General features: G+C 44.2%; 1 protein-coding gene across 3 annotated transcripts in view; it reads left to right on the plus strand.

Annotated features, from left to right (window-relative positions):
- The window catches only part of FRMD4A (FERM domain containing 4A), a 200396-nt gene that overhangs the window by 146085 nt on the left and 32939 nt on the right, over positions 1–21372 (plus strand). For all 3 annotated transcript variants that reach the window (XM_065743729.1, XM_065743730.1, XM_065743731.1), the window contains 4 exons: positions 4414–4479; positions 4671–4728; positions 6194–6280; positions 21109–21185. In XM_065743729.1, coding sequence (XP_065599801.1) covers positions 4414–4479; positions 4671–4728; positions 6194–6280; positions 21109–21185 — 288 coding nt within the window. The remainder of the gene's footprint in view (positions 1–4413; positions 4480–4670; positions 4729–6193; positions 6281–21108; positions 21186–21372) is intronic.

The following is a 21372-nucleotide window of genomic DNA, read 5'->3' on the forward strand; positions in this document are numbered from 1 at the left end:
ACAAAAGTAGGTGCCAGAATGGGATTTCTAATGAACTACAGAGAAGCCAGACTTGTCCCATGTTCCAACAGCCTTTGCATGCAAGTTTGTTTTTAGCACCCTAAAGCATCAGCTTTGCCAGAAAATCCAACTCAGAAAATATTAACTGAAAACAACAATTAAGTTTCTCTTAATAAAGAGCAAACCACAGGATCTGCTTCTCCTGTTGGTCCTGTTGTCCTGAGAGATGCTCAGCTGGCTTCAGTGGGGCAGTATTTGATTATATGGATCACTGCAAGTAGAGATTATGCTAGCAAATTTGAGAATGTCATCAAAACTGACAAATCTGGCTGGAAACAGAATACAGAAAGGTGCAGCAGTGCATGGACAGCTGTTTAAAACAGCTCAACCTGCTGGGTATAGAGAGGAGAAACAAATACGTTTGAAAAACTGGATCTGGTAATAAGAAAATCTGGCCCTGCATTTACTTGCAAATTGTCTGCCATTCAGTTCTGTAGGCTGCTGTGACAGGAGGGATTTGTTGGTAATTCTTAACATCTTTATGAGTTATTTGCTACAGGACATCATCCAAGTATTAATTTTTTCAGCTCTGGGGGGAGCATTTTATGATCTGACAAACAGACAGTAGTCCTTCAGCTGCCCCCATGTCTCCACACTAACTGTGAATGAGTTTCTGCGCTGCTGACACAGCAACAAGCCAGAGCTGGGCAAGAGGAGACATCATCTGGTGGTCCAGGCAGTGTCCTTGCACTCTCCCAGCTGTCAATAACACCATGGCAGCTGCTTAGAAAAGAACAGCTGAAATTACAAAGGAGAAGATCTGTAAGCTCTGCTGATCCTCCTTCTGACCTGTGAATGATTTTGCTTGTTTGCCCTGGCACATGCTGTGCTTATACCTTCATCCCAGAGCAGGAGGCAAAAAGTGATCTCTATGCTGGATGATCTTCCTCGCAGGACTGTGTGAAAGAATAAGGACTCCAGAGAACTATTTGAGAAGCCAGTGTCAGGCAGCTAGGGTGGGACTCATCTGGTCATCAACATTTCTTCAGTGCAGACAACTCCATCTGAGCTAGGCCATCTCTAAGCTCCCTTTAGTGTTAGTGAAGGGAAGCAACAATAATATCCTCCCAGGGAGGCCACTCAACAGATTGAATGAACTGTATTCTGGAATACCTCTTCCCACCATGTGACTAGCCCAGTGTTACAGAAAGGTGGAAGGCAGTCCCACTGTAAAATATTAATGCCTTGATTGATCATTCAAGTTTTATTTTTATCCAAAAGAAAGTAGAAACAAGGGTGATACTTTTCTTGCACTTAACATCTGTACATGTCAAAATATTATACAACAGAAAGGAACATATTTAGCATTCTGAAGGGCAATGGAGGCATAGAGAGTGTTGCTGTATTTCTTCAGGAAAACTGAGGACTATCCCACATCTTTTAGTATGGTTTGAGAATATAAGTTTATTCATCTGGGTTTTCAGGAAGGCTTCTTGGCATCCAGTCTATCCTTTTAAGGAAATGGGCCATCAATTGGCTTCCATCCCTGAGGGAAGTGGTCCAGAAATATATCTGTCATAATAATCATTTGTAAGAAAGCAGTGCGCAGCCAGAACCACATTAGGCAACCAGCAGGCAGGTGCATTTATCCTCGAATGGCACAAGTATTAGAGCTTGATCTATACTATAAAATGTGCAGAGTACAAACCAAAGCTAAGAACATTTTGCACTGGAGAAACTCCACTAGTTTTTGAGAAGTCATTCCTCGTTTATTCCTGTGTGAGAGAGGAATTGCATCCACATGGAATCATGGTTTAAAAGGTAATTTCAAAGAGCTGTAAGCTCTCTCTGTCCATCTTTTTAATTAAGAATGATGGTTATTGGAGATCTTCCAGTGCTGAACACTCTTGTAATTCAGTTATTGCTCCAAAAGTAATCCTGTTTATGATAATCATAGCAGGAGAGCTGAGCTCTGTCTTCATGTGCATGCCTGTACGTACATGGCACTTGCTGAGATCCGTGGGCTGAGTATGGTTTTATAACCATTGAATTTCCTTACAGCTATTTTCTGAGCATTTAAATTATTCTGAGGGATTTGATGGGAAAGGTGACCATTGCTTTACCCATGTAATTTGTCATGGATCCCATCAGCACCCTGTAACTGCTGTGGTGTGCTGGTGGGACATTTCTTCACCCTGCCCCAGTAAGAATCCTTTTATTTTCACTGGATGAGCTGGTGAGTGAGTGAGGAAAGCAGTTAGTCTCAGACAAATGCCAGGCTTATGGGACAACAGCTGGCCCTGGGGATGAACCGACAGACTGTCTCCTTTGAATCACTCCTTGGTGTCTGTGCTGGTGTTTTTGTTCCTCTGCCTTCTTCCTGGCTTTACCAGGGACAGACATACAGTCCTCAGCTCCCCCATGCCAGGGCCCCACTCCCCATCTGTGCACAGAACATCCTGTTTGTCATGTCACAGTGTGGAATGTCCTCCTTGAGACGTCACAGAACAGAGCATCCTGTGTCACAGGACAGTACACAAGGCCACTGCTTGTGTACTGAGGCATTATGAATAGTGTCAACAGAGTTGGGCACTGCATGGACAGGGGAACTTTTTTTGGCAGAGATACTGGCCCCAGATAGATGTGTAGCCATATTAGGTGGGCTGTGCTCAGTGAAACACCTTGCAGTTTTTCACATATGCTGACCTTTGACTACTACCTCCAGGCCCGTTTCCTCTACACAGTCTTCCAGCCACGCTGTCCCAAGCCTGTAACATTGCCATAGCTTCAGTTCTGCCTGTGGAAGGATTAACATATGATAGACTACCATGTGGCTGCTTATAAAGGTTCATATAGACATAGAAAATGCAGAGAGGAAGCAATTCCAGTTCACAGTGACTTAAACCACGTGCAACATGACCACATTAGATAAGACACTTGGTACAACTGCAAGCTTTTGTGGTGCTAGATGAGAAAGAAGTTTAGGTTTCCTTCTTCTTAATCCAGTAATGTCTGTAATGTACCTCTAGGAGACTCAACAGACTTCTTAGAGTTACAACATAAAGACCAAGAGTATGGGTTTAAATGTGAGGTCTGGAGTGTTCTGCTATGCTAATGCAGCAGAGCTGGTCTGGTGGGCATTACATTGCTGGAAGATAAAGAATCAAAGTCAGACCAGCATGAAAGTACCAAGTCTGTAAATTGTGATGTGTTGCAAATTGAGAGGAATGCTGTTGAAATCAAAGAAGTGCACTGTGAACCTCTGAAAGGAGATCACTGCCATGCTGTGACCTTGCTAGGACACCTGACTGTATGCATCCAATAGCTCTGGTTCTGTGTTCTCCTACAACCCGTTTACCAAAGAAATAGGTGTTATGGTTTTATGATTTCTGTTGTATTATTGATATGGGGACGTGGGGAGCCGCTCAGAGCTAGAGCATTAACTCTTTAACTCCCAATACACCACATGATGTTATGATGTGGAATATCAATAATACAACAGAAATCATAAAGCCATAACAATAGGTGATTCTTTAAAACTGAACTCAGAGATTTTTGTCATGTGTTCTTTGGATCATGTTGACTTACTTTCAGATCCTGCATCTCTAATGTGTAGGGTTGAATGTCTAACATGCATTCATCAAACATGTCTAGAACTGTTCTCTGACTGGAACATTCTTCTATACCATTAAACTCTCTTACTCTCCAATACAGCACTGGGATTAGGCTGGTGCTAACTCTCAATGCATGACCAAGTTCTCCCTGAGGGAATGCAAGTTAGTATGAGCCAGAAATATGCAAGGGCACATTGATACTTTAACATTAAAGGGACCCAACTTTGAGTGCCTAGGACACACTCCCTGACACTGTTTAACCTGCTGTTAAAGATATTGCTTCTGTGTATAGTGGGAATTTAACTCCTTGCTGAGAGAGATGACTCCAAGAGTGCTTCTACTAGTGCTCTTGTACATAGTTTTGTGCAGAAGTAATCTGTGAGGCTTAGGGACATTAGTGGCCACTAATTTAAGAAAGCTTTGCTAACTGAGGGAACTTGGTGCTCTTGGAAAGAAGTTGCACCACTAGGGCAAAAAAGCTTCAGCAGCTTTGATACACACAGTGTAACATCGTAGGCACCACTTGTATGTAAGGGAAATGTTGTGGAAAGGGAAAAATCTGTATGTGTTTGTGACTTAAAAAAGGTTGCTTCAGAAAAGCAACTCTTAGCAACCCAGATTTATTCTCAGCCTGTGAGCTCCCCTTGTTTTCCTTGAGTGACATCAAATTCCATCATCTAACATTTTCACTTGATTCTCTTGTTGGTAGCTGCATTAACAGAGCATTTATTACTCTTCTTGCATGCTTCTTGGTCATGATACTGCCATTGGATAAAACATCTCATTTCTTCCTTTCTAGCGAGGACCGAGTCATTGAACACTACAAGAAACTAAATGGACAGACAAGAGGTCAAGCAATTGTGAAGTAAGTGAAATAAAAGCAACTTCTGGTGACCTTTGTTTTATCAGGAAATATTTATACTGGACTGTAAATCTAATATGTAACCACGTTTCCCATCTTATCTAATGCTTTAAGTATTTATTTACTTATTATATATTTAAGCATTTATTTTTGATCATCCTCTCAGTGTTATTCTCTGATGTGTTGTTTTTCAGTTACATGAGTATTGTAGAATCCCTCCCAACATATGGAGTGCATTATTATGCAGTAAAGGTATGTGCTACAAAAAAGGGTTATTTACTGAATTAAGCAGATTTTGGAGGGGAAGGGGGAGAGGGGAAAACAACTGTACTGCTTTCAAAGTACAATGCACTATTTCTGAACTCTTGTTTTACTTCCTGTGTAGAATAAATTTATTTCAACAGTGTAGTGAATGTTTGGTAAATACAGTTCCAAAGAGGAAAATCCTGTTCTTCAAGATAAAACTGACAAAGTCCTTTGGCTGTGCTAGAGTTGTTCAGGCCGCATGCAGTGGCAAGCTGTGGTGATGCCAGAGCCACCACCAAAGGGACAAAACAGCCACTTTGCTGGCAAAGTCTGTTCTTCACTCCTCCTTGTAGTTTCAGGAGATTGGATTTTTTGTAACCTGCTGATGAATGAGCAGCTAACTAGGACTAGCCATGATCTGCAGACTGCATCTACTTTCATTTGAGATAAAGATGCATGCAGATATAGTGCAGAAAGATGCCAAATATCAATGCCAAATCACCAGTGCATACTCTGGAGATGGAACTTTCCACCATACACACACACACACACACACACACACACACACACACCATTCTCCACTTCTTACTGTGTCAGTTTTGTGCAGCTATTCATGAAATTCCTTATTTCTCCTGTTTAGTGATTTATCACCGTATCTTCCAATCTTGTACATTTGCATCCAGATCTCTTGGAGTTTTCCAAACCAAGAAAGATTGGATGGATTAGGCTGCATGTCCTAGCCTGCTAACACTTGAGAGCTGTTCCAGTGAACTCTTCATGATCAGTATGTGCCAGTGAGCAGCAGTGAGGCAATATAATTTTGCTTCTGCCTGATGTAGGGGTTTTGGTTTTACTGGTTTTACTCTGCCTTGCTCTATCACCTTAACAGAACAGATGTAATTTCATTGAGGACTCCAGTCCAGTAAATTGCAAAGAGGCTGGTATCAGATATCAGCCATTACTGCAAAAGGACATTTTATTGCACACTCAGACACAAAGCAGTTGGGTCCAAGCCTGTCAGACCTTATCACTTAGTAGCTCTCAGATCCCATTACTGCTGCATTTTCAGGATTAATGCTAAAATCCCTCCACATAATTCAAGTCAGCTGGATGAGTCTCCTTCTTTCCTCTCTGATTTCTGAGTGTTTGGGCTGAATAATTTAAAGGGCAGAAAAAGAGGATGTACCACTACACAAGGGACCAATGTCAAACTTCCCCTAGCAGCATTTTGAGTAACTTGATTGCAGATGATGCATTCTAAATGGTTTTATATGTTATAGCTAAAAGTGAAACAGATCTCCCCTTAACACCAAAGAGTTTAGTGACTTGAGGAAATTCAGATGGGGCAATTTAATGGCACCCATGACATTCAAAGATGTTGCTTAGAAACAAATCTTTACCTTTTACAGAGGAAATCTCCATAATTTTCCCCTCCCATTCAATTTTACTCTTTCTATTTTTTTTCTTTCAGGACAAGCAGGGAATTCCTTGGTGGTTAGGACTTAGCTATAAGGGGATTTTTCAATATGACTACCACGACAAAGTGAAACCAAGAAAGGTAAGCGTTTGTTTTTCTGTCAAGGTCCAGGCTTGCCTCTCATGTTATATCTTGATTTGAGGGTGTGATGTATGCCAAATGCTGGCACTGATTCATGTGATTTTGAAGGATGTCAAGTTTCTCCCAAATGTCTATAAATCTATATCTATAAATATCTAAAGTGAAGGAGGCAAAGGGATGAGGCCGCACTCTTCTCAGCAGTGTGTGGTGACAGGATGAGGGGAAATGGCCACAAACTGAAGCATGGGAAGTTCTGCACAAATGTGTGTGGGAACTCCTTCGCAGTGCAGTGATGGAGCACTGGCACAGCTGCACAGAGAGGTGGTGGGGTCTCCTTCTCTGGTGAAATTCAAGACCCACCTGGATGCCTACCTGTGCAACCTGGGCTAGGGAGCTGCTTTGGCAGGGGGTTGGACTTGATGATATCTAGAGGTCTCTTCCAACCCCTACTGTTCTGTGATTCTGTGTCTGAATGTCTGCAGGGAATTAATGGACAAAAGTAGCTCTTAATTTATTAAATGTTGCAGTATGGGGGGAAAATAAGCAACACGTAATCTTGTACCTCATGCTTCTTTACATCGTAGTTTATAGGACATAAATGAGAATGGCAATGCTGATCCTCTCAGGTGCTGAAGACCTTTCAATGGTTGTGATGGGATTGAAGGTGCTCAGCTGACCCTTAATAGTCTATTGTCAGGCCACAAATTATCAGAAAGGGAGAGAAGAGACAGCAAAGCTTCTTCCATGCTTTACAAAAAGAAAAATATTGCATCACTTTCCCCAGAGTAGCATTCTATTTGACAAGCAAATTAAGAGTTAATAGCAAGCTGACAGGGAAAAAACTTTTATCATATGCATTAAGAAGTTTCAGCCCAATACCTGATTTGTTTAGGAACTTGACTTTGTGACCATTCATGAAGTAAGGTATGGCATGCAAAGATCTGATCATCAAATTAGAACTTTGTCATTGATGATCAGCTGTTCTTGTTTTTTTACTGCTATTCTTGGTGAGGCTTTCAGTGTGTCTGAAAATCAGGATTTGTCTCAGTCTTTCCAAACTGCAGCTGAGAAATCCAGCTAACAAATATCCTGTTCATTTGGGAGGAGAAAACTTTTGATCCCCTGAGCTCATCTTACCAAGTAGGCTCACATGTTCTGATATTGCTACCTAGGATGCAGTCCAGTAAAAAAAAAAACCCTAATCTCTGAGTACATGCCCTGCAGGCTGATATGTACAGTCTGTAAGTAACAGTGCTTGTACTGCAAACCCATGGAGTTGTCAGGAAGCAAGGTCTGAGGCTTGTTTGCAGGCAACTGTGCAGAAATGGATGACTTGGAACAACTGGGCAGCTTTTCTGTGAATGCAAATGTTTCCATGCTGAATTAAAAAAAAAAAAAAGCATTTCTCTTTGCCTTATCCCTGTTGCCAAAGTGTGCCACCTCCCTTTCTCCTACCTCCTCTGATCACATTCAAGTTATACACTACCTGAACCTCAGATAGCATCTCCTGTTAAAATAAACTAGAATCAAGCTTTCAGTAGAAGACAGAGCTGATAAGGAAGAAGCAGGAGGTAGCCTGATCAGCCTTTTATTCACTGAAGGCTCTTCACTGGGGTTTTTTATTCACTGAAGATGTGAATGAGAATGAGAGAAACAAGGTGGTCTTCACAGAGCAACTGTGCTCTAAGAGACACGTCTATTCATAATCAATCATTGCCTGCAGGGCAAGTCATACTCACACATGATAGTTTGAAACATGCCTAGGCTGGGTAATTGCACCCACATATCTTCAATAGTGCCAGTTCCCCAGGGAAAATGTGTCCTTGAAACATGTCTTCAGAAGTCAATCATAGTGACAGAAACATTTCTTTGGAAGAAACTCATACATTGCCATGACAGGACTCAACCATTCAGAAGCCATAGCAATTTTATCAGCCCTGATGGTAAGAAAGGGTTAGTTGAGAGCAAAGAAGAATGGAGGTCAAGTACTCTGACTGCACGAGAGGGTACAACTATTCCTCTACTAGAAGAGTCAAGCCTCCTTACTTGGTTCCTCTACTTTCTTCTCACCTTTTCATGGTGATCTGGTCTGAAGCATTGGTTTTAGAGCTTGAGAGCATTTTGGCTGGCCTCTCTGTTTCTGTTAACCTGTCTCCACCTCTCACATTGTCTCAAGAATCAGAAAAACTGTAGGCACCTCCTGCTCTTCTTGTCCAAGCATATCCCTAAAAGTAGTTTTATCGGAAATTCATTATTTTGTCTCAGCAAATTATGTATGCAATCCAGAAGACTCCAAAGAGTAGTGCTGCCTTAAGAACAAACCACTGAGAACTTCTGTGGCTTAGGAGAAGTGGTCATATAAATCTTGCAGAGAAAGTTGGGTGGGAGGAGAGAGCAAGCATTTCCAGGCTAGAATTTGTCCTTTGCCACAATCCAGAGTCAGCATCAGTGAAATGGCAGTCTAGATGAGCATTTCTCTGTTATGTGATGCTTGCAGATCCCGTCTGTAGGCAAGGCTATTCCAAAATGCACAGCCTAAATCAGGGATAGAACACGAACAGAGTGACTGAGGCTTTGTTATTTCTCTGTAGTGTGCTTTTACCCTGTGTGGACCAAGTAAAAAGACTTTTTACCCTCCACAGGTGGTAAAATCCTTCTGACAAGAGCAATCCAGCTGCTTCAATGAGTTGCAATGTTTAATTCCTTGCTAATTAGATTGTAAAATCACATTTGATAACTCTGGTATCTGGAAGCCTACCATAGGATCTGGTTCATTTCACTGTAGCAGCAAGAACTGGTTCAAGTCTGCTGTGGAAAGGGAAGGGGTAAGCATTGATGAGCTTTCTGCGAAGTAAAATTAGAGGGGAGAAGGGAAGAAATTATCTCTTTTCTGTTATTTATGATTTTGTCCTACACATTGCCAACACCAAAATCAAGCTGAAAAATTGCAATGGAGAAATAAATCTCCCTAGAAAAAGTGCAAGCAGAAAATTGGAGCAAGAAACCAGCTGAAAATAAGACATTTATTTCAAATGCATATAAAAACTTTGCTTGTCTTACAAGGGAGATTGTAATATTTTTCTCTTATGTCATCCTAGATAGATTTTCAAGCTTATTGTGCTTGCAAGTAAAACTGTAACCCCCACTAAGCAGCTGAGCCTATCTCAGGCGATCCCATTAGCAGTCAGTCAAAAACACGTCGTTATTAAATTGCTGGAGTCAATCAGCCATGTGTCTCTAGAAAGCTAACTAGTTTTGTCAGCAAGTTGGATTAGTCCAGAGAGGAGAACTGGGGCTGATGTTGGGCCAGAAACTGATATTGCTCATAGTATTCTCACTCAGGCATAAGTCCTCTAGCATTACTGGGGATGCAGTTGAGATGGGTATCTGGCACCTAGTCAGAGGTGGTTCAGTCAGGAATGTGGGGCTATTAAACTGGAATGCAGCTTGTGTTGGGCCACAGAGCCTAGTATGACTCTGTGCTTCTATTTTTGTTTCCTCCTGCCTATGCTTCGATTCTGAGGAAGCCCCAAAACTAACCAAAGCCATCACTCTGAGGCCAATCATTCTCCCTTCTGTTTTTCTCCTGTATGTTCAGGAGCTAGCACAGACTCAATAAGCACTACCAAAGGCTTCCTCTTGAGTATTATAGAATAATAGAATGGTTTGGGCTGGAAGGGACCTTTAAGATCATCTAGTCCCTGCAATAGGCAGGGACACCTCCCACAAGACCAGGTTGCTCAAAGCCCCATCCAGCCTGGCCTTGAACACCTCCAGGGATGGGGCATCCACAACCTCTCTAAGCTACCTGTTCCAGTGCATCACCACCCTCTGAGTGAAAATAATAATTCATAATTCATGGTAAACCAAAGCATATTCTTTGGAGCCCAGTCTTTGGAAAGGACATGCCTGCACTACTTTCCCACTCACTACTGAGGCTGTCATGACCAGAGAAACATAATTTGTTTGGTTTTTTTTCTTATGTTATGCAGAGCAGCTGGAAAGAGCAGGACACTGCAGTCCCTCTACGTGACTATATTGTCCCTGTATGGTGTTCATTCATTTTAAGCAGCAGGTAGAGATGGAACTCCACTCCATTCAAAGGGACCCATACATGAAGCAGAAGCAGTGTAGCCTAGAGCTGAGAGATCTGCATGCTCAAGCAGCTGTGGCAGCACTAGGCATGCCTCTGTTGTTCTAGTGAGATATTCCCACTGATTTAAGAGCCCAAAGGCATCTTTCAGTGCACAGAGCTTAACAGTTAGTAAACAATTAACTCCATGCTGAGGAATGAAAAAGTAACAGTCAACTAAAGGACTTCCGTGTGGCCAGTAAACAGACAGAAATTGTTTAACTTATCACCAAAAATAAAATGACCTTAAAGAAAGTCTGATAGTGTTTGGTTGCTTTGCAAGAAATACCACTATTTGGTGTTATCCAATATTCTTTCACAGAAAGACAGTGGTTATGAAACTTAGGGTAAGCCTTTTTTTCTCAGGTTCATAAACATTACTGGTGTTCTTATTCTGCAGTTGACTAAAGAGAACCCAAAGGAATAAATAGTTTTGGAAACAGGAAAACATGAGGACATCCCAAAATTCAGATGTGACTGTAGCTTGACAAAGATTTTCCATGGCAGCTAAGAATCCATTTCTGCCATTTATTTCCAGTGTTATCCTTTCTCTGAGATCAAATGAAGCATGCTATGAAAATACTTTATACTGTATTGCAATACCACCACAAAGCTCTATGGACTCTCATTATAGAAGGACTTAATATGTAGTATTATTGTTAAGTCCAAAGCAATGCTAACATCCTGAGTTCCAATTTACACATGCAAAAAGAACTGAGTTGGATCCCTACTGCCAAGAAATACAAAGCACAGGTAAAATCAGTAGCTCTAAGTGTCTGATCAGAGAGAAATCACCTGCTTGTCAACAGCAGGAATGAAGTAATCAATTAATTAATTTTGTCCAGAAAGTGAAAGATTGCTGTGTGATGTCACTTGGCCTTTTCTAAACAGCAAGGGATAGAGTTAAGTTTCCCAATTTCAGAGGCAAAATGAGATATTTACACAGGAGGTGCAATAACCTAATTAAGAGCTTTTTTACTGCAGAACAAATAGCAAGCCTCTCTGCTTTAGGGCATAATGAAGCATTGTCAAGTCAGTAATTGCACTGATGGAGTGGTTAAACTTGTGCTTCCTGTGGTGAAGGAATGACAGACCAGTAACTTAAAAAAATATAAAGTAGAGATTGATGTGAAATCTATAGAAAGTAATGAGTGCTGGGGAGGAGGGAGCTGACAAATTGTCCTGATTGATCATAGAAGAACATCAAGACAGTAAAAAAGGCAAAAGAAACATCATTTTCAAATGGTTTAAAGGGAGCCCAGTTCTCACACATACATTAGAGATCAAGAGCATAGAAGGGTTACAGATAAGGCTTAAAGAATGTATGGGAAACATCCGTAGCTACAACACAGAATCGGTTATATTCAGGCAGGATTTCAGAAGGTGTTAGAAACTCTCACATTCAAGAAGGATGTTTGATTTGGCAGAAAGTTGGTTTCAGTTGTCAGAGGTACGGAGCATGTGTAACGCTCCTCTCAGTGGCATGCCACTCAGCCACAGCATATATTCAGCAAAGGCTGACCGTTCTCTAGAGCATCCAGCATCTGATGGGGTCAGACACAACTGGGCTCTTCTTGGAACGGCATCGTTTCCTAAGACATTTGGAAACATCTTTGCATTGCAGACAGGGATAAAAGATTTCACATTTACAAACGATGCAAGAGGAGCAGTTTGTAAAAGCCAGAGGAGTCTCAGTGGCATTGCTGTAATACATTATTCGCTGTGATTAGCTGACTGTTAAGGACTACCTGCTGACTCTTTCTGCTCAACACTTTTATTTCTCTTCCCTTTGCTGATCCTTCATGCTTTTTGGATTATGGACTTGGCTGTAAACTGAACCAGTCTTCAGGTCATGGCGGGTTCAACTCATTTTATAGCGCAGTAATTCAGTCTTGGTTTAGTGTTTGGAAATGCGGTGCACTGGAGAGGGAGACATATATATAAAGTGAAGTTCCTTACCCTGCTCTTTCTTCTCATGGAAGAGGTTGTTCACCCCATTTCTTTATGTATAAAAATGTAAGATCCAGACCTGTGACCACTGAAGAGCAGTGACAGATCTTCCTGTGCTGAAAGGGACTTATCCCATACCTGTTATGCTGGAAACCACTTTCTGTGTAGCACCTTATTTGCTCCTTTGTTTCTCCTGCTCCCACCTTTTCTTCCTGCCTCAGCACCTACCTCAGCCTGGCTGCTGCACCCTAGAAAGTTGTAAACAGGAGATGAATAAATCAGATGAGAGCACATTGGGCTGGAAAGCAGGATTTTGTCCCTGAGGCAGAAGATTTCCACAGGGTTTGGTCAGACATAACCTAGGCTTTCATTCACTGAATATTTCTTCTGGCAGCAGTAGTAGCTTAAGTGGCCTTCACTCTCCTACCCTATCCCATACCTTCTACCACTGTAACTCAGCCAAAAAGAAAACAGTCACTTTTAACATTGATCAATTTCCAAACTCATTCACCATCTGGTCCGCAGTAGGCAACACTGGCACAGCTGTAGGAGCTGAGTATGGGTGCAGGCTGCATAAATCACAACCACATAAATCAGAGAAAGAAACCTCTATTAAACTACACAATAATGTTCTGGAACAAGATAAGGCCTTCATCACTCAGAATATGATGGAAAGATTTTGGCTCCATAAACTTTACCATGGTTGAATCACAATGAATTAACAGCTACATACAGGTCATAATCACCACTTTCTTACACATATCAGCTACTAAAAGTTGGGTTTAGTGTCTCTCCCAAACACAGCTGGTCTCAGACAACTAAGGAGACTGTTAGCTAATCACAGAATAGTCACACTCAGTTTCTGTTATATAGGTAAATAAGTAGCTTTGTCATCTATAATACATGTAAACACCAATACATAGTCTAGGGCACCAGTGTCTTGTAAGGAGGCCAGCATTATTTTGGGTGGTGATACTGACAAGCATAAAGTCCTGGGGTTTTCTGCAAGAATTTACATTCACTACAGGCTTAGCACTATGTCCTATCCCTTGATACAGCCAAGTCAAGCCCACGACTACCATTAAATATAGGAGTAGTCCCATCAAAATAAAACTCTCTTGCTCTGAGTTGTATTCAGGTCTTAAAAGGGTAATTCTCTATAAAAGCAGCAGCCAAGTCTTAAATGATTCTGCAGCACACAGCAGGAACTTCAACAAGATGCAAAGACAAATCACTCTGAAGGCACAAAGTGAAACAAATTGGACTTCAGCACTCAGGATTTAGGGTGGAGATCTGGAGCAAGACTGAAACTTCCTCGAGCACATGTGCTTGGCTCTGAAGTGGTAACAGGCTTCTCATGTGCCCCACCATTCCCAGGGCTTATCACTCCAAAAGCCTGGGTATTTTTATTACCAGGTGAAGCCAAGCAAGAGCACAGCCATTCCCTGGCTATGAATATGAGGCATCTTTAAATGAGTGGCCTGGACAGTAGGCTCAAAAGATTGTGCACTGCAACCCATAGCTGCATGCATGTTCTGCGATCCTATATACAGACACTAGGCATGTTTTGAGTCACACAACCCAATAGTCATGTGCATCATTATCACATGATTGGGCATAGGATGGGAGTTCCTGTATTTTGGTCTCACAGTAGCTTTAGTCATGCTGTGACAGAAGGTAAGAGGATCTTCAGGAAAGAAAGTAGCAGGAATGGTTTTTGGTGGCATAAATCATTATAGTGAGCCATAGCTGACTTGTGTGCTATAGCTTGGGCATCCTTTGTGTAATACACAGAATACAGTGCTAGAACCTTCAGTGCAGAAAGAGTGCTGCTTTGATTTGCTTGTAGAGGAGAAAAAGGAGAAAATTTAATATATAAAAATCAGATATATATATATAGTGTATATACATATCACTATATATATGTCTATATATAGTGATATCGAATTTTACAGGCACCCAGAATGTTGACAGCAGTGCAATACCTAACAGTATTTGACAAATACATGTGCACTGAAGATGGATTCAGTCATGTATATAAACCTGAAGTCTGGTTTCCCAGTCTGTACACAGTTGTTATAGACACAAATATTGAGTTACATTATGTAGACAAATAATGTTTTGTCCAAATGACAGCTCTTCCCTCTGTGAGCTGATGCTTTGCTGTCTCTCTGAGCCAGTAAAGCACTTTGAAATTTAATAGAGAATTGTCTCTTCATAATGGAAATAAATGCAGAGTGGTGATTATACAGATATAGATGTAATTTCTGTTTGGTCAAGCTAGAAATGTTTGTTGGTGGGGCATAGTCCCATGAGAACAACACACAGCAAAAATGATCTCAAACTGAACTAGACACTGTCTGTCTGGCACAAAAAGAGTCCTGCAGCCTCAGGGGAAGTAATTAGATAGTGAGCTGGGGTTGCTGACAGACCACTGAAAGTCCTGCTTAGCCAAGCCACTCTCTCATTCCATGGGGAAAGGGAGGACAACAAGCCGCTGGGAAGATCATTGGTGGAGTTTTTTTCCCACATCAAATCACACAGGAAACCACCTATGTTTTTTTTCTGTTCTAGGAAGTAAAAAGAAAAAAAATTGCCCCAAACTAATTGAAATACAGGAATGCATGGAAGGCATGGCAGGATAGAGGGCTAAGTTACAGTACAGCAGCATCCTCATCTCACGAGACCTCTGGGGCACCCGCAGCAGAGGGTCAGGCTAATTCACAGGTGACATCCCATGGAAATCTCTTGGTAAATCTGTCCCTGAAACAAGATCTTGTTTGTTTGAGCTGAGTTGGTGCTGCCTGGATCAAATCCTTCTTCATTCATTCTAACTAACTAGTTTGACAGAGATATGATTGATGTGAGCAGGGTTGGCTCGAGGCAGAACACAAACCCATGCATGGAAACCATAGCCCCGCTGAAATAACTAGGACAAAACTGCCATTGACTTTACTAGAGCTGTGATTTTTGTAGAGTTTAAAGCCAGAAAGAGACTGCTTATAACCTCCACCCTGACCTCCTGCATAACTCAGCTCCTAGAATTTTGGTAGCTGGTTTGATCAGAGGAGGAAATCAACTATCCACAGAGGGATTTTTTGTTGTTGTGCTTGTTTCATCTTTAAACTGAACAACAAAAGACTTGGGAGTTTGTAGCTGCACTCATACAAGTTGTGTGAACATACTGCCATTGTTTGGTTTTACTGTTCAATGCCAGTTTTATGACCAGGATGTCACCCAGGGCTGGCTCTTGCCCATAACATAGATAAGTAAAGGGGTTGCATTTGGGCCATTAGAAAATATGTCACATTATTTCCCTGCCTTTCCTAGATGTCTCTCAGAGTACCCAGTCATCTAGGTGCTAGGGTGGTAATGCATGCATTTAGAGGGATGATTGTTCCTTCTACGTAGTATCATTTAACAAGGAATTAATCATTCAAGAAGCTGTGAAACTGGAAGGGCTGGGAGCTGCCATGAAGACCAACAGCAGCTGGTCATTTATTAGATGCTTAGAATCCAAGAAAAATATAGGACAAAGAGCTCAGCCTACTGCTCAGAGTTGGGCCAGCTTCAAAGTTAGGTTAAGCTACTCACAGCCCTACAGTACCGACCGTGTTTTGTTTTTTTCTTCATATATCCAGTTAGAGTTTCTGTTGCTGCAGCCTCTGCCTGTTGCCTCTTTTCTTGCCACTAAGCACCTCTGAGAAACATCTGGCTCCATTTCCTTAGTAACTACCCTTTAAGTCACCAAAGACAACAGAAAAACAGCAGGTAGATCCTCCATAGACTTCTGCAGATGAACTGATCTGAAACAACTACCAGGCTTGATATCTAAAACTACCAAGAGCATGTGCATTGCTGAGTAACACCCCTCTACTTCTGCTTAATCTCAGGTGCTTCAGGGCAAAACATGCACACAGAAAAAGGAAAAAGACACCACATACTCGGGCAGTTACATCTGGTTCTCAGTGTAACCTTCCAGTCCTTGAAGAAACTTACAAGCAGGAGGAGGACGGACTTATTACATGGTCTGATAGTGACACGATGAAGGACAATGGTTTAAAACTTAAAGAGAAGATTTCAGTTAGATGTTAGGAAGAATTTTTTAACTCAGAGGGTAGTGAGGCACTGCCACAGCTGCCCAGAGAAGCTGTAGGTGCCTCATCCCTGGAGATGTGCAAAGCCAGGTTGGGTGAAGCCCTGGGAAGCCTGAGCTGGTAGCTGGCAACCCTGCTCATGGCAGGGGGGTTGGATCTAGATAACCCTTTTGGTTTCTTCCAACCCAAGCCATTCCATGATTCTATGATGTGATGATTAGTGGGCATCAAGCACCTTTGCTGCCCTTCAGCAGCTGTCTCTGTTCTGTTCCTACCAAGAGGTACAGGGTGACACAGGAGCCAGCAACAGCTTCATTACTGCCAGGAGTTCCAAATGCATGGATGGTCCCTCTTCTGAGTGTGCAAAGAAGGCTTCCTGAGCACAGCCCAGTGCCTAGCACAGATTACCTGAGCTCCCTACATACCAGTGAACTGGTCACCCACGCATGAGTGACCAAGCCAGAAATGCTCCCCTATGCTCATTCAAAAAAAATGCTCTCATCTTTATCAGGAGCCTCTGGCATTCCACAAATGCTCACACACTGACCCTACCTCCTGCTGTGTTCAAACTCCACTGCACCAGCCCCACAGCCAATAAAATAGGTAAAAAACTTCTTCAGACTCATATGGCTGAAACGGATGCAGATCCCTGGGCCTCCTCCTCTCCAGGCTCAGCTTAATTAGGGAGCAGCTAGCAAACCAGAAGTGTGCTCACAAAAGAAGCTCACGTATGAAGGGCTTTGACTGCAGTTCTTTGTAAATAGTCATAAACATCTGGTGCCTGGCGAGCTTGCCTGCCTCTTGGAAGGGGTTTCCAAAGACAAAATTCCTGTAGCTTGCACCTGAATTCTCCATGGTGCATCGTACACCACTCAGATCCCTCCCCTGGCTCCTTTTCTAAGCTGCCAGCTTTGCAAAAAAAAGCCATTTCTGGCACTGCTTTCTGCATTGTAACCCCCCACCCACTCCAAACATCTGAAACAGTGTGCATAGTCTGACAGGGAACAATTGTTTCCCAGGTTTCCCCTTGCATGTCAGCAGCTTGGTAAGCAGTCTTGCAAATGCAAGTGATAGCTCTGGTTCCGGCTTTATTGGCACGATGAATCAGAGCTCACAGTGCAGTCTCCCTGACTCAGAGGAGAAGGAAATAAGGGTAATGCTTTTCTTCTCCTTCAGCAGTCCTTTCCCCATTCATGTGCATGCATGAGTGTGCAGCTGCGCTCTGAAGCCAATCTTGGGGAGGGACTTCCTTAAGCATCTATTGAAGGTTGAATGATCTCATGTGCAGCTTGTAATGATGGCAACTAGCAAAAATTGTTCCCATCTGAAAGCTGCATGATCCAAAACAGGCTGCCGACCTCAGAAGAGATCCCAGTGGACAAAGCACCACATCACAGAAGTTCACTCTGCCACAAGCACCACTAATTGTCCCCTTGTCTTCAGGCTCCAAGTGAGAGGAGCTTCTAAAGGGTAGGGGAACTGTGCTCGTATTACTGAATGACTTTCTCCTAAGCCTCATTTCCAGTGTGTTTGGGGACGTGCTGTCCCTCTCCCTGCTGTGAAGTACCTTTGGTCAAGTGAAGGACAGAACTGTGGTTGTCCATCTCAACATTAAGTCACCCCTAAGACAGATCCAAGCACAGAAATGTGGTTGTCCATCTCAACAATACAACTCCCACACAAAATCAAACTCAGCCTCAGCGTAGGAAAAAACAAATCTGCCACGAACTTGGATGCTGTGGCTGAAGCTAACCCCAAAAGTGGCACTCCAAAACCTGCATGTTTCTGTTGTAGCTGCATGTCCACGAGACAGTGCTCAAATTCTGACCAGCTCACTGCTGTGGCTCTTATTCCCCAGTGAAGGTTGTAAGCACCAGTGTAGTAAAAGGATCTTGATGGGTAAAAATTATGCTTCCATTTAAGACGCACTAATGGCACCTTGTGCATCTGTCACTGAATTAACAACATCAATTTGAAACCATACGTAAGCCAGGCAACTGGTGAACGGAACAGCTTGCTTACATTAGGGGGTCTGGCTGAAGAGAGAAATAAGGCATTGTTTCTCATGAGAGGTTGCCATGAGCTAGTAAGAAAGCAGATACTTTCTTGTGGGTATTCACAGTTTTGCAGACTGTATTCCCTATGTGTAGGAGGGGGAGACCTCTCAGATCAATATGGGCAAAATGAGTGGGAGGCTGCAGGGTAATATTAGGGCAGCAAAGGGAGAGTTATGGCAATGGTAAAAAAAACCACACACGTACGTCCTGGAGAGCAGTGCTATGAAAAAAAGACCCAAACTCAAGCTGTAAAGTCACATCCACATTCAGCCCCTCCTGGGGCAGCAGCCAGGGCCACACAGGGCACCCTGGGGCACGAGAAATAGCACTTGGCGCCTGCACTTGGCTGGCTGAAAGCTCCTCCAGAGCCGCTGTGTTTGGACAGTTGGAATTAATCATGGGAGGGAAACGTAGCTGCACTTAATGAGCTGAGCACTGTGAGCTTCGTTAGCAGAGAGGACAGAATAGGGCAGCACTAGTACGTAGGGGACAGCCCCAGACAGAAGAGAATGGGTTGCACAGGCATCTCATCTACCTGAGTTGCTAATTGCACGAACTCCCCAAGCAGAACAGCTGCCAACGGCTTAGAAAAAGGGGTTTCAAATTCCTAGTTCATGCCAAAATGACAACAGGGGACACAGGGACAGAGGGACGTTTTCCAAAGGGTGTGAGCTGCTGCTTTTTAGATGCTTATGTGTTCCACATGTCTGAGCACTTCCCAGACAGTTCTCTGCACACACTGAGTTACCATCCCCATGGACAGACGGGCATCTGGAAGCATGGAGGGATGTTTTTGGCCCACGTGGCAGTCTGATGCTTGACCCCTGTTGCTGTCAGTGGGAGTTTAGGCCCCAAACTTCCTTTCCTTGCCTTTGAAGCTCTGCTGAAGCAGCACTGAGAGCCTGTAGGGGAGACAGACTCTGCATTCAGATAGCAGTTCCCAGCTTAACCCTTTCACCCCAAGCCTGTCGTCTCTCAGTGGGTAAAATAATGGGTATTTCCGTGTTCTATTTTGTGATTACGGCTTTTATGCGGTGATTCATTTTTCTATGCAAGGAATAAATCAGTTCTCTCTGGAGAGTTCAAAATCCAGCCCTTCCATCTGCCCATCCCTCTTGGCCTCCTCCTCCCCTGCACTCAGACCCCGGGGACAGCCCTGGAGCACTGAGTGCCCTAAATGGACACGGATGATCACAGCCCCCCATCCTTCCATCCAGCTGCAAAAAGGCAACAACAATAGGAAAAAAAAAACCAACAAAAAAAAAAACAGAAGAAAACTTTTGATTGGAAACTTTTACCAACATGACTATTTGCAATCCCAGTGCCCTGGAATATTATTAGCAAGGGGAAAATGTTTGTGTCCCCACCACAGCTTGCTTTATTTTCTAGATTTCACCTCCACTAGTGGCTTAATCAGTGCACATCAAATCACACCTCCTGTTTACCTATCATCTCCGGAGTGCTGACACTGGCAAGCAGCTTATCTCAGCGCGGCAGGAGTCAGCTCCTTCCTTGGGGGTCGGACAGGAACTCACCAGCAGCTGCTTGTAGTAGGAGCATAAATCAGGGAGAGCTCTGCTGGCTCTGCTCCCAGCCCCGAGCGAGAGGCGATGCGGGGATGCCCGCGGGTGGACGGAGAGCCTGGAAGCCGGGGTTTGGATGTGGGCTCGGTTCTTTGCAAGGATGTGGAGGTGGGAGGAGCTGCCCACAGCGGTGCTACTGCCGCTTCAACGCTGTCCTCCGTCCCTCCTGGGGCTGCTGCGTGGCAAGGACTCCTGCAAGAGGTGTGGGTAAGGGCACCGAGACGCGGCCTCTGAGGCGTCCTTGCCCGGGAGCTGTACACTCAGAGGGCAGGATGAGTCCCTGAGACCTGCCCTCGCTTACTCAGCAGCGAGGGCATCGTAGAGCCCTGTGTGAGCACTCGGTGCCTCACTTCGTGCCTCTGGTTCCCCTTCAGCGGTAACATTTTGGCTGCGCGGTGCTTCGAGACGCGTGTGCAGAACAGAACCGCGGAATCGCAGCATCGTAGGGATTGGAGGGGACTTCCGAGGATCAAGTCCGAGCCCCTGCTAACAGCAGGATCCCTACAGGGAGGCAGGAATAACACGACTTGCTGATTTCAGTGCTTCGGAGCGCCGCTGGCACGCTGCAGCCCTACTCAACCCCCAGGCACCGCCAACACGGGTGCTGTCAGCACCCGAGATAAGCTCACACCGCTTTGCTTCCGATTGCCAGTGCAAGCCGGGGTAAAAGCAGGGAGGAGCGCAGAGTGCCCTTGCCCTCCTCGCACATCTCCGGCGCTGCAAAAGCCCGAGGGCTCAGTCGCGCACCCTCGGAAGCAGAAGAAAGCGGCGGAATCCCCGCTTTCCTGTAACTCTGTAGACAGCCCGTAAAAGTGAAAGCGTGCCGGGCAAGCTGACAACGCAGGGGGGGATCCATCCTCCCCCCCACCCTATACCGGTTCGCTCCGTCGCTGTGGGAGCGGGGCCGCGCTGAGCCGGGCGGGGCGGAGCGGAGCGGGGCGGAGCGGGGCAGACCCGGAGCGGGCAGGGCTGAGTGCGGAGGAGCTTCACCCCCTCCTTCTCCCGACAGATCTTCCAATGGAGGCAGCTGGAGAACCTCTATTTCCGCGAGAAGAAGTTCTCGGTGGAGGTGCACGATCCGCGCAGGTGAGAACCGTGCCGTGCCGTGCCGTGCCGTGCCGTGCCGTGCGGAGCCGGGCGTTCACGGGAACACCCGCTGTGGTCCGGCACTCGCTGCGCTTTCTAGCCAAAGCACCCATAGGCTGGAGCCCTTCGGCAAGGCAGCGAGCCGGGGAATGCTCCCTCTGTCTCGGGTGGGTACGTTCCCATTGTG

The sequence above is a fragment of the Cyrtonyx montezumae genome, unplaced genomic scaffold (genome assembly GCF_038088225.1).
Source record: "Cyrtonyx montezumae isolate F1298 unplaced genomic scaffold, pur_monq_1.0 scaffold_3, whole genome shotgun sequence".
In the NCBI taxonomy this organism is placed as follows: domain Eukaryota; kingdom Metazoa; phylum Chordata; class Aves; order Galliformes; family Odontophoridae; genus Cyrtonyx; species Cyrtonyx montezumae.